This window comes from Nanorana parkeri, unplaced genomic scaffold, assembly GCF_000935625.1.
Source record: "Nanorana parkeri isolate BGI_ZX_2015 unplaced genomic scaffold, ASM93562v1 scaffold1855, whole genome shotgun sequence".
Classification (NCBI taxonomy): Eukaryota; Metazoa; Chordata; class Amphibia; order Anura; family Dicroglossidae; genus Nanorana; species Nanorana parkeri.
In genome coordinates this window covers 217,318-234,310 of record NW_017308123.1, presented here as the reverse complement: position 1 = coordinate 234,310, position 16,993 = coordinate 217,318, and the positions used below count along the sequence as shown (strand labels likewise).

The 16,993-nt window shown below is 47.0% G+C and overlaps 2 protein-coding genes across 2 annotated transcripts in view; both read left to right on the top strand.

Moving 5' to 3' along the window:
• Positions 1 to 4,537, top strand: part of LOC108799924 (zinc finger protein 850-like) — a 42,366-nt gene extending 37,829 nt beyond the window's left edge. Inside the window, exon 5 of the mRNA XM_018571872.1 lies at positions 3,720 to 4,537. Within this exon, the coding sequence (XP_018427374.1) occupies positions 3,720 to 4,537 (818 nt within the window). The remainder of the gene's footprint in view (positions 1 to 3,719) is intronic.
• A 2,096-nt stretch (positions 4,538 to 6,633) lies between these two features.
• On the top strand, positions 6,634 to 15,148 carry LOC108799923 (gastrula zinc finger protein XlCGF26.1-like). Its single transcript, XM_018571871.1, has 4 exons — positions 6,634 to 6,669; positions 10,079 to 10,174; positions 11,191 to 11,281; positions 13,437 to 15,148. The coding sequence occupies exons 1-4, from the start codon at positions 6,634 to 6,636 to the stop codon at positions 15,146 to 15,148; spliced, it is 1,935 nt and encodes a 644-aa protein (XP_018427373.1).
• The last annotated feature ends 1,845 nt before the right edge of the window (positions 15,149 to 16,993 follow it).

Here is a 16,993-nt window from a genome sequence, read left to right as displayed (position 1 = left end):
AGCATTCTGGAGGGTGGTTTGGGGATCTTCTCACCTTTAGTGGGTTTAGATCCATATTCCGGGAACGGTGACACCATGGACCATGATGATATTTCTCTTCATGTTGCAGAAGGATGGAGATGACGGTTTAGTATCACGTATTAGGAGGCCGTGTCTTCGGTTGAGGAAATCCGTAAAAGCAACCAGGCTCCAGATTCAAGCCTTTCCCACCACCACTGAGGTCTGAGGAACGTCATGATGGAGGATCAGCCGTGACGGTTGAGTTGGGAAGCAGAGGGAAGCTATTGCTGGAACCGGAGGAGTGGGAGGATATAGAAGGACACCGGGATCTCTACAAGGACGTGGTGATGGAGAATGCCCCGCCCCTCACATCACCGGGTAAGAGGAGAGAGCAGTACGGAGGGTCCACCTAGATCCCCCATCATCTGATACACACATAGAAACAATGTATTCAGTCAGTGTGTGTGTTTCCTACAGATGGATCCAGTAAGAGGAACCCACCAGAGAGATGTCCCCGTCCTCTGTATTCCCGGGACCCCACCCAGGAAGATCTCACCATCCCCCACCATGAGAGACGTCCCCGCCCCCTGTATTCCCGGGATCCCACCCAGGAAGAGCTCACCATCCCCCACCATGATCAGGTCGGTGAATATAAATGTGACTTCTCTGCATAAAGCGATATCCTTTCTTTCGGGTTTTAGGTTATTCTTACTCAAATTTTACCAATTTCCTTTAGAAGGAAAACCTCAACGAGATGAAAGTTGAGGTCAAAGAGGAAGAAGAAGAGACGTATGTGATGGGTCACCGTCAGCCAATGGAGGAGGGTGAGATGATGGCGACGGTTAAACAGGAGGAGCCTTCATTGGTTGTCGGCACAGGTGAGTTATGGACACAATCTGCAGAAATTGTTCAAATTTTCAATTTTTTCCCGAAAGTATTATAAGTTAGAGAAGGTGGGTGGAGCCAACAGGGTAGGAGATGAGGTTTAAAGTAGCCCTATCAGCCCAGCTAGTTGAGGTGTAGTGTAGGTACTGACTTTCCTCACTTAATATCTTCTTGCCCACTATATAACTCCACTCACTGTGGTGGGACCAAGGCTATGGGTGGGCATTGGCTAGGCACTTCCGGTGGCATCGTTGTAGGCTTCCCGACATGCTTCATTTGCCACAGCGGCTGCCTATAAGCCACATTGGGTAACAAGGGGAACACCTTCGAACCTCCAAAATAGGAGGAGTCACTATCAATTACACTTCCGGAGTTGCTCCACAAGGCCTTTTGAAGGGTCAAGTGGGGCGGCTAGCTTGGGACAAAAGAGGAAGTGAACGGTTTCCCCCATATGAAAATTGGAGCATGGGCATCAAGAGTGGCAACCCAGAAGACTCGGGATGGGCTGGCATAGCGTCGCCACTCTCGTTGGCTAAGGACTGGAGGGACCACCAGGTATCTACTATGTAACGATAACTTCTTGAAAGAGCGGTAAGGTTCACATACTATGAGGAGATAGTTTGGAAGCCAATAAGAAGAAGAAGAATATTTTGGGGGTTCCTAACATTTTAATGAGAGAGAGGCCTGCCGAGGATTCCAGTATGGGAACTGAATCTTCATCATTAGAAGAACGCAACCAAGGTATGTGCATTGAGGATCTGTAGACCTTCCCATCATTGGTGATGGAGAATGAGCCGCCCCTCACATCACCGGGTAAGAGGAGAGAGCAGTACGGAGGCTCCGCCTACATCCCCCATCATCTGATACACACATAGAAACAATGTATTCAGTCAGTGTGTGTGTTTCCTACAGATGGATCCAGTAAGAGGAACCCACCAGAGAGATGTCCCCGCCCTCTGTATTCCCGGGATCCCACCCAGGAACATCTCACCATCCCCCACCATGATCAGGTCGGTGGATGGAACCCTGCCGTGACTCCAGATGAAATGAGGATTATCTATGTAGTCTCAGGTTATTGGTTCTCACATGATATTCTGGCAATCTGTTGGTTTAGCAGGAGGAACAGATGTATATAAAAGTTGAGGTTAAAGAAGAAGAAGAGGAGACGCATGTGATGGGTTATCAGGAGACTGCAGAGGAGGTCGGGATGATGGCAGAAATGAAACGGGAGGATTCTTCTCTAGATACCATCACAGGTGAGTAATGAACTCTAAATACAGAAACTATCCAGGTATACGGATGGATGATTGAGGATCTGTAGACCTTCACAGATGTAGACCATCATCAAGTCAGATGATCTCTACAAGAACATCATGATGGAGCATCTGTTCTCCATATCTGTGTAAGAGGAGACAGCAGTACGGAGGCTCCGCCTACATCCCCCATCATCTGATACACACATAGAAACAATGTATTCAGTCAGTGTGTGTGTTTCCTACAGATGGATCCAGTAAGAGGAACCCACCAGAGAGATGTCCCCGTCCTCTGTACTCCCGGGATCCCACCCAGGAAGATCTCACCGTCCCCCACCATGATCAGGTCGGTGGGACTTAGTAGTCTAGGAGTGACCCCGAACCCTATGAGATGACATTCCTCCGTGTGTCTAGTTGGCGGCACTGCCGTGGTAAAGATGTTATTTTCTGTCATTCTTCTGGTTTAGGGTGAAGAGCCGAGTAATATGAAAGTTGACGTTAAAGAGAAGGAAGAAGAGGTGGATGTGTTGGGAGATCAGCAGACTAGGGTGACCGTTAAAGAGGAGGAATCCTCTCTCGGAAGGGGTAAGTACGGTAATACACGATGGACGTGGGAACTGTTCACATTTCCATTTTATAGGTTTGAAGAACACAATATGACTGAAGGTGATGGAGACTCCAGAGACCTTCTCATCATCTGGTAAGAGGAGAATGGGTTCTGAATGGTGGACCAGTATAGAGGGTGACTGAAGGTGATGGAGATCCCACAGACCTTCTCATCATCTGGTCAGAGGAGAATGGGTTCTGAATGGTGGACCAGTATAGAGGGTGACTGGAGGTGATGGAGAACCTATGGACCTTCTCATACCAGTATAGAGGATGACAGAAAGGTGAGGGAGAACCTATGGACCTTCTCATCATCTGGTAAGAGGAGAATGGGTTCTGAATGGTGGGCTAGTATGGAGGGTGACTGAAGGTGATGGAGAACCTATGGACCGTCTCAGTGTCTGGTAAGAGGAGGAAGGGGTCTGAATGGTGGACCAGTATGGAAGGTGACTGAAGGTGATGGAGATCCCACAGACCTTCTCGTCGTCTGGTAAGAGGACGATGAATCATGAATGGTGTCCCACAGCATTATTGTTGGTGGCGTCACCTCTGGAACTACAAAGGGGGAGTCCAATGACGCATCTACTGACAGGAAGTAGAGTATCCATGTGATGCCCAAAAGATCATTTCCTGTACCATTCTGGACAGGCCAGCAACATGTGAGGGAAAGGTTCAGGAGGTACTTACAGGTGCAATCATAAATTTTGGTAACGAAGTTGGGAGTTCATTTGCCGCGGCAGATCACTCCGGCTGCCAAACAGTAAACAATAACGTGCACCTAATATAACATTTTTGTTCCAACAGATGGACGTGATGCTCGGGGCACCTCAGAAGGTCATCTCATCTTATCTCCAGGTCATAATACAGAAAATGGTGGTAAAGGAAAAGGAAGCGCCAATTCCAGTTCCAAATTGCGCAACAATGAGAAGCTGTTTTCCTGCCCAGAGTGTGGGAAAGGCTTCACTTGGAAAGGAGACCTTCTCAGGCACCAGAGAATTCACACGGGCGAGCGCCCTTTTTCATGTATGGAATGCGGGAAATGTTTCACCCAAAAAGCGAATCTCATAGTGCACGAGCGCTTTCACACTGGCGTGCGGCCATACGCTTGCTCAGAGTGTGGGAAGTGTTTCACTCGGAATGGAGACCTTCTTACGCACCAGAGAACTCACACTGGGGAGCGTCCTTTTTCGTGTTTAGACTGTGGGAAAAGTTTCACGCAGAAAGCGAGCCTTGTTTTACATGAGCGGCTTCACACGGGCGTGCGGCCGTATTCTTGTTCAGAGTGCGGGAAAAGTTTCACCCAGAAAGGCGACCTTCTTACCCACCAGAGCAGCCATATGGACGAGCGTCCTTTTTCATGCTTGAACTGTGAGAAGACGTTCAAAAAGAAATCCGAACTTGTTCTACACCAGAGAGTCCACACCGGGGAGACCTTTGCATGCTCAGAGTGTGCAAAATCATTCACAAAAAAATATAAACTTGTTACGCACCAGAGAGTCCACACCGGAGAAAAGCCCTTTCCTTGTCCTGAGTGTGGCAAATGTTTTCCATCTAAAGAGAACTTAAGTAGTCATTTAAAGTGCCACACCAGCGAGAAGCCATTTTCCTGTTTGGTGTGTGGGAAGCGTTTCACCAGGAAAGCCTGTCTTATTTCACATCAGGACTCTCACACTACTGAGAAGCAATATACCTGTTCCACGTGTGGGAAAAGCTTCACCTTCAAAAACAGTCTTCTTAGGCATCAGAGGGTCCATTGTGGGAAGAACACAGGCCCCCAAAGTGAAGGAAATTAGAGCAAAATGAGAGGCAGCTGATCCCCTGAGAATTAAAACAGAGTAGCCCTTTAAATGTTCTTGTGCAACATCAGAGAACCCACATTGGTCAGCCATTTTCTTGACAAGTTTTGATCAAGAGTTTTTGACTTATCACGGGGTGGAAGATGTTCTTGTCAGACATTTCAAGCTAACAAAGGATAACTGGAAGTGACAGTTGCATTCAGAGTCCAGGAAAGGCTTTATATACACATCCATATTGGAACCTCATATGAGGGAGACGCCATACTCTTGTTCCAAGACGTGGAAGGCATTTGTGATAGGGATTAAATCACCTTCTAGACATCAGAATGTTCAAAAAGCTGAGGGGCCTTTTCCAGCATGGATTGTCAGAGATGGTCTGAAAGCAAAACTTGGTGGAACAGGAGGTCCCACTCGAGAGAAAAACCTCCTGTGACGTTAAAAGGTCTCATCTGCGCATGAAGATCATTTGTTGCTCCTGACTTCGAGGGGTTCCTATAGTGGACTTCCAGCTGGTGGACTTCTATAGATAAAGATCATGACTTAAGTATGGAAAAAACATCCTCTTCTAGACATCAGAATGTTCAGAGAGCTGAGGGACCGTTTCCAGTAAGCATTACTGGAGATGTTCTGGAAGCTAAACTGGGTGGAAAGAGAGGTCCCACTCAAGAAAAACCTCTTGTGATGTTGAAGGGTCTCTTCTACAGATAAAGATCATTGTTGCCCCTGACTTCGAGGGGTTCCTATGGTGGACTTCCAGCTCTCCTCCAGCTGGTGGCCGTCTGTAGATAAAGATCATGACTTAAGTATGGAACCCAAATCATCTTCTAGACATCAGAATGTTCAAAGAGTTGAGGGACCTTTTCCAGTAAGGATTGCCGGAGATGTTCTGGAAGCAAAACTGGGTGGAACAGGAAGTCTCACTTGAGAAAAACCTCTTGTGATGTTGAAGGGTCTCTTCTACAGATAAAGATCATTTGTTGCCTCAGACTTCAATCGTGTTCCCATAGTGGACTTCCAGCTCTCCTCCAGCTGGTGGTCATCTATAGAAATCATGACTTAAGTATGGAAAACAAATCACCTTCATGACATCAGTATGTTCAAAGAGCTGAGGGACCTTTTACAGCATGGATTGCTGGAGATGTTCCCGGAAGATAAACTGGGTGGAACAGGAGGTCCCACTCAAGAAAAACCTCTTGTGATGTTGAAGGGTCTCTTCTACAGATAAAAATCAATGTTGCTCCTAACTTTGAGAGGTTCCTATAGTGGACTTCCAGCTGGTGGCCGTCTTTAGATAAAGATCATGACTAAAGTATGGAAACCAAATCATCTTCTGGACATCAGAATGTTTAAAGAGTTGAGGGACCTTTTCCAGCTGGAGATGTTCTGGAAGTAAAACTGGGTGGAACAGGAGGTCCCACTTGAGAAAAACCTCTTGTGATGTTGAAGGGTCTCATCTACGGATAAAGATCATTGTTGCTCCATTTTTCGAGGAGTTCTTATAGTTGACTTCCAGCTCTCCCCCAGCTGGTGGTCCTCAAGGACAGCAGACAGGTGGATGAACTTTGAACGGCTCCTTGTCCTGAAGCTGAACTCCGGGATCAGCACATATTGTCCTCATACGAGAGCCAAGTATATTCTTCCCGGAATCTTGGTGAGCTTCGTGTATGGTTGCAGTAATCCAACGTGAAACTTCCTGTAATAAAGACCACTCTGAGATACGTAGGAAGAATGAGAGCGCCATAGAACTATTGTGAGTCCAGTAGGTGTTTAGTGTACATGGCAACAGAACAAAGCCAACGCGTTTCGGGGGGCTCAAACCTTCCCCTTCATCAGGGTTCATTAACAACCTACTGGACGCACATATTTCTATAGTGATCTCATCTCTCGGTAGTGGTCGCGGGTTCCTTGATGTCCCCATTATAGTTTAGGTCAGTTCCTGTTCTACTTGTGGCCAGTACCTACCTCAACTTGCTATGGTCACCTGACATGTTACGCATGTTTTTTTGTTTTAAAAACTATTAAAATGAAAGTTAAATTATAAAAGATTCTATTTTTCTGCATGTTGGAAAAGATTCCTGGTGGTGGGGCGGAAGATGGAAGTTGATGATGGGGAACGGGAGCTGATGGCAGTGAGATGAGGGGGAAGGGAGAGAACCTGATGGCTGAGGAATGGGACCTGATGCCTGGGGGGTTATGGGGATGGTGAGGAGGGATAGGAGGTAATGGTGGAGCGGATGGCAGTGAGATGAGGGGGAAGGGAGAGAACCTGATGGCTGAGGGACGGGACCTGATGGCTGGGAGGATGGGACCTAATGGCTGGGGGGTTATGGGAATGGTGAGGAGGGATGAGAGGTAATGATGGAGCTGATGGCAGTGAGATGAGGGGGAAGGGAGAGAACATGATGGCTGAGGAATGGGGCCTGATGGCTGGGGGGTTATGGGAATGGTGAGGAGGGATAGGTGGTAATGGTGGAGCTGATGGCAGTGCGATGAGGGGGAAGGGAGAGAACCTGATGGCTGAGGGACGGAACCTGATGGCTGTGGGGATGGGACCTAATGGCTGTGGGGAAGGGACCTGATGGCTGGGGGGTTATGGGGATGGTGAGGAGGGATGAGAGGTAATGGTGGAGCTGATGGCAGTGAGATGAGGGGGAAGGGAGAGAACCTGATGGCTGAGGGATGGGACCTGATGGCTGGGAGGATGGGACCTGATGGCTGGGAGGATGGGACCTGATGGCTGGGAGGTTATGGGGATGGTGATGAGGGATAGGAGGTAATATTGGAGCTGATGGCAGTGAGATGAGGGGGAAGGGAGAGAACCTGATGGTGAGATGAGGGGGAAGGGAGAGAACCCGATGGCTGAGGGAGAGAACCTGATGGCTGGGAGGATGGGACCTAATGGCTGTGGGGAAGGGACCTGATGGCTGGGGGGTTATGGGGATGGTGAGGAGGGATAGGAGGTAATATTGGAGCTGATGGCAGTGAGATGAAGGGGAAGGGAGAGAACCTGATGGCTGAGGGATGGGACCTTATGGCTGGGGGGTTATGGGAATGGTGAGGAGGTATAGGAGGTAATGGTGGAGGGGCAGCTTATGATAAACAGTGGGAACTTGATGGTCAGTAGGTAGGCATGACATTGGGACCTCACCCTCTGGGCCGTACCACAAAGGCAAGGACAGAGGCAGCCATATTCCCTATTTGAGACTTGGAGGATTAGGGTGGCCCCTCTTTCTTCTACAGCCAAAGCTCCTCTGATGAAGTAGCTCAGGGGTAGTGGTATGGCATTAGTTCCTGGGGTGTCTGTAGGTCAACAATAGAGGTCGTGGCATCTAGTTCAGCTGGAAAGCTGGTGGACAGTGTAGAGCAGTAGCACCCACAGAAGGATATCCGGGTCGCAACAACAGCAGGTTCTGAGTGATGACTCGGATCAGAAGAGGAGATGTAGCAGGCGGAAGCAAGGTCAAAAGACAAGTTAGGTTCCATATCTGGAAATCAGCAGGTTACCAATGGAGCAAACCACAGAAAGGTCACAAGAGCCAAGTTCTATAAATTGGTGGCCAGTAAGGTATTAATAGATCAGGCCATAGCAAGGTCTGAAAGGAAAGCCTAGCTCCAAAACTGACAGTGAGGTAACAATGGAGCATGTCATGGCAAGGTCAGAAGATGAGCCCAGATCGAAAATTGGTGCTCAACAAGGTAAGAAAGCAGCAGGCCAGAAGATGATCCAAACTCAATAACTGGTGACCAGTGATGTACCAATGGAGGAGGCCATAGCAAGGTCAGAAGATGATCCAAGCTTGATAACTGGTGGCTAGTGAGGTACCAATGGAGGAGCCCATAGCAAGGTCAGAAGATGAGCCAAGCTTGATAATTGGTGGCCAGTAAGGTACAAATGCAGTAGGCCAAAGCAAGGTTAGAAGATGAGCCAAGATCAAAAACTGGTGACCAGTGAGGTACCAATGGAGGAGGCCATAGCAAGGTCAGAAGATGATCCAAGCTTGATAACTGGTGACCAGAGAGGTACCAATGGAGCAGGCCATAGCAAGTTCAGAAGATGATCCAAGCTCGATAACTGGTGACCAGAGAGGTACCAATGGAGCAGGCTATAGCAAGTTCAGAAGATGATCCAAGCTCGATAACTGGTGACCAGAGAAGTACCAAGGGAGCAGGCCATAGCAAGGTCAGAAGATGATCCAAGCTCGATAACTGGTGACCAGAGAAGTACCAATGGAGCAGGCCATATCAAGGTCAGAAGATGATCCAAGCTTGATAATTGGCCATCAGTGAGGTCCCAATGCAGTACGATCTGGAGACAAGCCACGGGGAGCAAATGGCAGACTATGCCGTACAAATGCAACAAAAATTGGGTCAAGAAGAGCAATATTACAAAGTATCAGTTCACCAGAAGAGTAGAAGACGCTTCGAATGGACTTCCAGCAGACGCTTGAGTCAGTCAACAATTAACTTAACCACGACTGGGATAAACAGAGCTCCATCCACGACAAATGCGTTACCGAAAAAATAAAAGGTTGATGGACCACTTGGTCTTCTCCTGTCGTCACTCTATGTTTCCACCTTTCCAATTTTACCTCAATTTTCTGCACACCATTCCAATTTTACTCGTACTTTATTTCTTAGAATTTTTGAACATTTTGATTTTAGTTTCGGCACAATGCGAGTGTTCAGTATAATGGAAGAAGCCCCACGAGGCAACAAATGGGCTTCTGAAAGACAATATAAGCTGCAATTTCTGCATTCTCCACAAGATGGAGGTCTCACGTATGTCGAGTGGAACGCACAGACAGGAAATGCTATCACCTACAGACAGGAAGTGAAGTCAAGGAAGATGCTAAGTGATTGAAAAAGGAAGTTCCTGGTGAGAGGTGAGTCGGGAGGAAGTAGAGAGGAGACATTGCTGGGACTGGCAGCAGAGGAGGTAATAAGATATTATTCTATATTTACACCCAGTAACCCTCCCCCGTCATGTCCGTCCTCGTCCTCCATAGTCACTGTGATGGCCATTTATCCAACTGTCCATCCAGAGCCGCCATTTATAGACCGGATACATCCTAAATATAGAGCCATTTATCCAACCGTCCATCCAGAGCCGCCATTTATAGACCAGACTCATCCTAAATATAGAACCATTTATCCAACTGTCCATCCAGAGCCGCCATTTATAGACCGGATACATCCTAAATATAGAACCATTTATCCAACTGTCCACCCAGAGCCGCCATTTATAGACCAGACTCATCCTAAATATAGAACCATTTATCCAACTGTCCATCCAGAGCCGCCATTTATAGACCGGATACATCCTAAATATAGAGCCATTCATCCAACTGTCCATCCAGAGCCGCCATTTATAGACCAGATACATCCTAAATATAGAGCCATTTATCCAACTGTCCATCCAGAGCCGCCATTTATAGACCAGATACATCCTAAATATAGAGCCATTTATCCAACTGTCCATCCAGAGCCGCCATTTATAGACCGGATACATCCTAAATACAGACATTCATCTTTGTACAGAAAGAAGCATCAATGGGGATGGATGGGGACCGAAGTCACATGATGGACAGGATAATAAACCTCACCCTGGAGATCATCTACCTGCTGACCGGAGAGGTGAGCTTTTAGTAAATCACGGCTTTGACTTCCGGGGATATACATGGTAATAACGATCTCATTTTACAAAGGATTTTGTAGTAGTAAAGAAAACTTCTGGTGAGATATGGACCCCTAGAAGCCATCAACAAGAGCCTTCAACTCACCTAACAGCAGAGGGACACAATGACCAGAAGATTCTAGAAGCCACCAAGAAGATGATGGAGCTGCTGACGGGAGAGGTGAGCGGTGCCGGGGATTCTGGGACATGATCCAGGAACAGACAAGGGGCGTGTCTGGGTGGTGATGGGAGAGGTGAGCGGTGCCGGGAATTCTGGGACATGATCCAGGAACAGACAAGGGGTGTGTCTGGGTGGTGACGGGAGAGGTGAGCGGTGCCGGGGATTCTGGGACATGATCCAGGAACAGACAAGGGGCGTGTCTGGGTGGTGACGGGAGAGGTGAGCGGTGCCGGGAATTCTGGGACATGATCCAGGAACAGACAAGGGGCGTGTCTGGGTGGTGACGGGAGAGGTGAGCGGTGCCGGGGATTCTGGGACATGATCCGGGAACAGACAAGGGGCGTGTCTGGGTGGTGACTGTATCATTGTGTGTGTCAGGTTCCTATAAGGTGTCAGGATGTCTCTGTCTATCTCTCCATGGAGGAGTGGGAGTATCTAGAAGGACACCGGGATCTCTACAAGGACGTGGTGATGGAGAATGCCCCGCCCCTCACATCACCGGGTAAGAGGAGAGAGCAGTACGGAGGCTCCGCCTACATCCCCCATCATCTGATACACACATAGAAACAATGTATTCAGTCAGTGTGTGTGTTTCCTACAGATGGATCCAGTAAGAGGAACCCACCAGAGAGATGTCCCCGTCCTCTGTATTCCCGGGATCCCACCCAGGAAGATCTCACCATCCCCCACCATGATCAGGTATATCTGAGGATCTGGACGTCAACAAAGGCTTCAAACTGTATAAGATTATAAACTTTTCTATATTCTCTCTTCTGTGTCATTTTGTGGGCTTAGGGTGAGGACCTGACTGATGTCAAAGTTGAGATTGAGGAGGAAAATGAAGAAGTTTATGTAGGAAGTGATCCGCACTCTACGGGGGAGACAGGTAGGTAATATAAGAGGAGGAGATACTGTACACCATATGAAGGTCCATCTCCATTCCCCAATATAACGTCATGTGACCAACAAATGAGGAGATACTGTACACCATATGAAGGTCCATCTCCATTCCTCAATATAACGTCATGTGACCAACAAATGAGGAGGAGATACTGTACACCATATGAAGGTCCATCTCCATTCCTCAATATAACGTCATGTGACCAACAAATGAGGAGGAGATACTGTACACCATATGAAGGTCCATCTCCATTCCTCAATATAACGTCATGTGACCAACAAATGAGGAGGAGACACTGGACACCATATGAAGGTCCATCTCCATTCCTCAATATAACGTCATGTGACCAACAAATGAGGAGGAGATACTGTACACCATATGAAGGTCCATCTCCATTAATCAATATAAGGTCATGTGACCAACAAATGAGGAGGAGATACTGTACACCATATGGAGGTCCATCTCCATTCCTCAATATAACGTCATGTGACCAACAAATGAGGAGATACTGTACACCATATGAAGGTCCATCTCCATTCCTCAATATAACGTCATGTGACCAACAAATGAGGAGGAGATACTGTACACCATATGAAGGTCCATCTCCATTCCTCAATATAACGTCATGTGACCAACAAATGAGGAGGAGATACTGTACACCATATGAAGGTCCATCTCCATTCCTCAATATAACGTCATGTGACCAACAAATGAGGAGGAGATACTGTACACCATATGAAGGTCCATCTCCATTCCTCAATATAACGTCATGTGACCAACAAATGAGGAGGAGATACTGTACACCATATGAAGGTCCATCTCCATTCCTCAATATAACGTCATGTGACCAACAAATGAGGAGGAGATACTGTACACCATATGAAGGTCCATCTCCATTCCTCAATATAACGTCATGTGACCAACAAATGAGGAGGAGATACTGTACACCATATGAAGGTCCATCTCCATTCCTCAATATAACGTCATGTGACCAACAAATGAGGAGGAGATACTGTACACCATATGAAGGTCCATCTCCATTCCTCAATATAACGTCATGTGACCAACAAATGAGGAGGAGATACTGTACACCATATGAAGGTCCATCTCCATTCCTCAATATAACGTCATGTGACCAACAAATGAGGAGGAGATACTGTACACCATATGAAGGTCCATCTCCATTCCTCAATATAACGTCATGTGACCAACAAATGAGGAGGAGATACTGTACACCATATGAAGGTCCATCTCCATTCCTCAATATAACGTCATGTGACCAACAAATGAGGAGGAGATACTGTACACCATATGAAGGTCCATCTCCATTCCTCAATATAACGTCATGTGACCAACAAATGAGGAGGAGATACTGTACACCATATGAAGGTCCATCTCCATTCCTCAATATAACGTCATGTGACCAACAAATGAGGAGGAGATACTGTACACCATATGAAGGTCCATCTCCATTCCTCAATATAACGTCATGTGACCAACAAATGAGGAGGAGATACTGTACACCATATGAAGGTCCATCTCCATTCCTCAATATAACGTCATGTGACCAACAAATGAGGAGGAGATACTGTACACCATATGAAGGTCCATCTCCATTCCTCAATATAACGTCATGTGACCAACAAATGAGGAGGAGATACTGTACACCATATGAAGGTCCATCTCCATTCCCCAATATAACGTCATGTGACCAACAAATGAGGAGGAGATACTGTACACCATATGAAGGTCCATCTCCATTCCTCAATATAACGTCATGTGACCAACACATGAGGAGGAGATACTGTACACCATATGAAGGTCCATCTCCATCCCTCAATATAATGTCATGTCCCCAACAAATGAGGAGGAGACACTGTACACCATATGAAGGTCCATCTCCATTCCTCAATATAACGTCATGTGACCAACAAATGAGGAGGAGATGCTGTACACCATATGAAGGTCCATCTCCATCCCTCAATATAATGTCATGTCCCCAACAAATGAGGAGGAGACACTGTACACCATATGAAGGTCCATCTCCATTCCTCAATATAACGTCATGTGACCAACAAATGAGGAGGAGATGCTGTACACCATATGAAGGTCCATCTCTGTTCTTTTCTTTCTCCTACAGATGGACACAATGCTTGGATCAGGAATACTTCTGAGGGACATCTTATTCCATCTCCAGATGATGACATCACACAACCTTCTCCAGGATTACTCTCTGGTATACAAAGTATAACTGATGGATCTCAGTATGTGGAGAGGACAGTTGATGCCTCTAATCCTCAGGAGTCTTCTGATGGATCACGTTCCTCCAGTATCTACACACAACATCTGAAAAGTGAGACTACATCTCTAGCTTGCCATCCGTCTGATCCAAGCGAGTCCTCTTCACATGATGATGTCAAGCTGAGCGAGAAGAGATTTCCCTGCTCTAAATGTGAAAACTGTTTCACCTCAAGTTCACTCCTTGCAGCACATGAGCCGCAGCACGGCGACGAGAATCCATTTTCATGTTCAGAGTGTGGGAAAAGTTTTAAATGGAGATCTGAACTTGCGAGGCATCAAATGTATCACGCGGGAACGCGGCCCTATTTGTGTTCAGAGTGCGGGAAATCTTTCAGGCACAAATCCCACCTTGTCCGTCACGTGAGAAAACACACGGACGAGCGGCCCTATTGCTGCTCGGAGTGCGGGAAGCGTTTTAGGCAGGAGACTCATCTGAAGTCGCATCATAGGGTCCACACGGGCGAGACTCCTTTTTCATGCTTGGAGTGTGGGAAGTGTTTCAACCGCAAGCATCATCTTATTATTCATCAGAAGACGCACACGCGGGAAATGCCGCACAGCTGTACGGAGTGTGGCAAGGATTTTATGCAGAAAGATTCGCTCATCAAACACCGGCGAGCCCACAATGGAAGGTGTGCAGAGGAGGGTGAGAACGTCATCGAGCAACATACCCGACGGAAGCTTCCCGTAGAGCAGAGTTCATTGTTGTGTTCAGAGTGTGGGAAGTGCTTTCAAACCAAATCTGATCTTCAGATCCATTGGAGAGGACACACCGGTGAGGAGATCTTTTCATGTGCGGAGTGCGATAAATTCTTCTTAAAGAAATGGCTGCTCATTAGACACCAGAGGGTCCACACTGGTGAGAAGCCCTTTTCATGTTCTGAGTGTGGGAAATGTTTCTCACAGAAAGGGAGCCTCAATGACCACATGAAAGTCCACACTGGCGGAAAGCCATTTTCCTGCCAAGATTGCGGGAAAAGTTTCACCCAAAAAGCAGTACTCATCCTACATCAGAGAATTCACACAGGTGAGCGCCCTTTCTCATGTGTGGAGTGCGGGAAATGTTTCAGTCATAAAAGGCAGCTACTTAAACACAAGCGATCTCACACGGCGGCTCACAATTTTCCGTGTTTGGAGTGCGGGAAATATTACATATGGAAAGGAGACCTCATAAGACACCAGAGAAAACACACAGGTGAGCGTCCTTTCTCATGCTCAGACTGCGGGAAGTGTTTCACTCAGAAAGGAGATCTTCATAGGCACCAAAGAACTCACACCGGTGAACGTCCGTTTTTGTGTTCAGAGTGCGGGAAACGTTTCCCTCAGAAAGCAGGTCTTCTGAGACACCAGAAATGTCACTCGGGCGAGCTCCCTTTTTCATGTGAGGTGTGCGGAAAATGTTTTATGCTCAAGGCTGGTCTCATGCGCCACGAGAGGATTCACACCGGAGTGCGGCCATTTTCCTGTCCACAGTGCGGGAAGTGTTTCCGTCAGAAAGCACACCTCCTTAAACACGAGAGGAGTCAGACGTGTGGACCTGTTTTTCTTTAGTCAGAAGAAAATCTGTTAAAAGGAAATACATGAAATCCTAGCCTACATGTAGTGGAAAGGGCTCTTTTTGGTGGTCCCAAATACTACACTGCTCCCTGGAATGGATGCCATTCTAACAGACATCTGGATAAGGGGAGATTATACAGCATGCCTAGGTAGAAAAGAGTTCCAATGAGCCAGTTATCCCCTTCGGCAGAGAACTTAATGCCCAAGAGTTCCCTTGTGTGACCAGCACTAGAGGGACTTCTCCATCCCAACAAGTTAACATCTAAGTATGATCTAAGTATGATTACTTATTCATCTCAGCAAAGTAGAGTATAGGACCACCTCAAAGTTGGATCCAGCTGAGACCTTTTATTAAGGAGAACTTTGGTTCCCATTGGGGTTATTATACCACATGTCCTGCCCTGGGGACACAACAGATAGTGAGGAGAAATCTTCCTAAAAAGATTCCCACCTTCGGCAGCTGTCTCCTGGACAGATGTCTCCTCTCGGAGTTGTCTCCTAACCTTTAGGTTTGATGACACCTATACATAGTTGGGATACTCCTCAGCTTTTGTCCTGTGAAGCTCTTCGGTAGAATACAGCAGTTAAAACCTGGAGGGGGTTCCAACCTTTTCCTACTCCATCTAGATAGTGATGAGATGGTATGACCTCTCTAGGTCTCCCAACGTCTTCCCAACTGTACAAAGATCCACCATGTGGACAACTGAGAAGTTCAGGACGGCAGACAGAGGTCGGGTACAGCCGTTTTATTACAATACATTCCATAGGTGAGGTTGGTTCAGGAAGCATCTGAAGCCTTCAAAGATCCACCATGTGGACAATTGGGAGGAAGTTTAGGACGGCAGACAGAGGTTGGGTACAGCCGGTTTATTACAATACCTGCCATAGGTGAGGTTGGTTCAGGAAGCATGTGGGGCCTTCAAAGATCCACCATGTGGACAAATGAGAAGAAGTTCAGGACGGCAGACAAAAGTCGGGTACAGCCGTTTTATTACAATACATTCCATAGGTGAGGTTGGTTCAGGAAGCATCTGAAGCCTTCAAAGATCCAGCATGTGGACAATTGAGAAGAGGCTAGTGGCTGAGAATGGCAAGTCGTAAATTTCCACCTGAACCAGGAACCATCTGAAATATTGACATGAAACCTTCAAAGATGTACACAATTGAGAAGAAGTTTAAGAAGGCAGATAGAAGTCGGGTTCAACCGTTTTATTACCTTCCATAGGTGAGAAGATAAATCTTTGTAGGACAGTTCAGGTAGCATATGAAGCCTTCAAAGATGTATAAAGATCCAGCATGTGGAAGGTTTCATATGCTACCTGAACCATTCTACAGCTATGCATCCTCTCACCTGTGGTTGTACCTGACTTCTGCTTGCCTTCTGAAACTTCTTCTCAATTGTCCACACAGTGGATCTTTTTACAATTCAGAAGATGTTGGGAGAACTAAAGCGGTCCATCTCGTCAGTAACTGGATGTATAGATGGAGTAGGAAGAGTTAGGACCGAACGGTTGTACCAACTTCTGTCTGTCTTCTTCAACTTCTCAATTGTCCACATGGTGTCACGCCCGAGGGTTTTTCTATAACCAGAGATGGATCTCAACTGCGGAATCTAGGTTGATCGAGGGGGAAGAGAAACGGCACTCAGTCACGAACCCCAGGTGTCACTCTCAGTCACAGGCGGAGAGTTTGGGGTTCTTGCATCATCAGCCGTACAAACAAAAGCAAGAATGTAAAGGAGGGGGGATTTAGTAGGACATAAAGTTTAGGAATTCCCCCTCTAGGATCAAGAGGACCGAAAAGGGGTTCAGCCCCCCCTAGTACTTCTAGGTTAAGCAG

Coding starts and splice junctions, on each gene's coding strand:
- LOC108799923 (XM_018571871.1), top strand. CDS start 6,634: ATGGAAGTTGATGATGGGGAACGGGAGCTGATGGCA. Junction 6,670..10,078: donor GGGAACGGGAGCTGATGGCA/GTGAGATGAGGG, acceptor ATCTTTGTACAG/AAAGAAGCATCAATGGGGAT. Junction 11,282..13,436: donor GCACTCTACGGGGGAGACAG/GTAGGTAATATA, acceptor TTTCTCCTACAG/ATGGACACAATGCTTGGATC.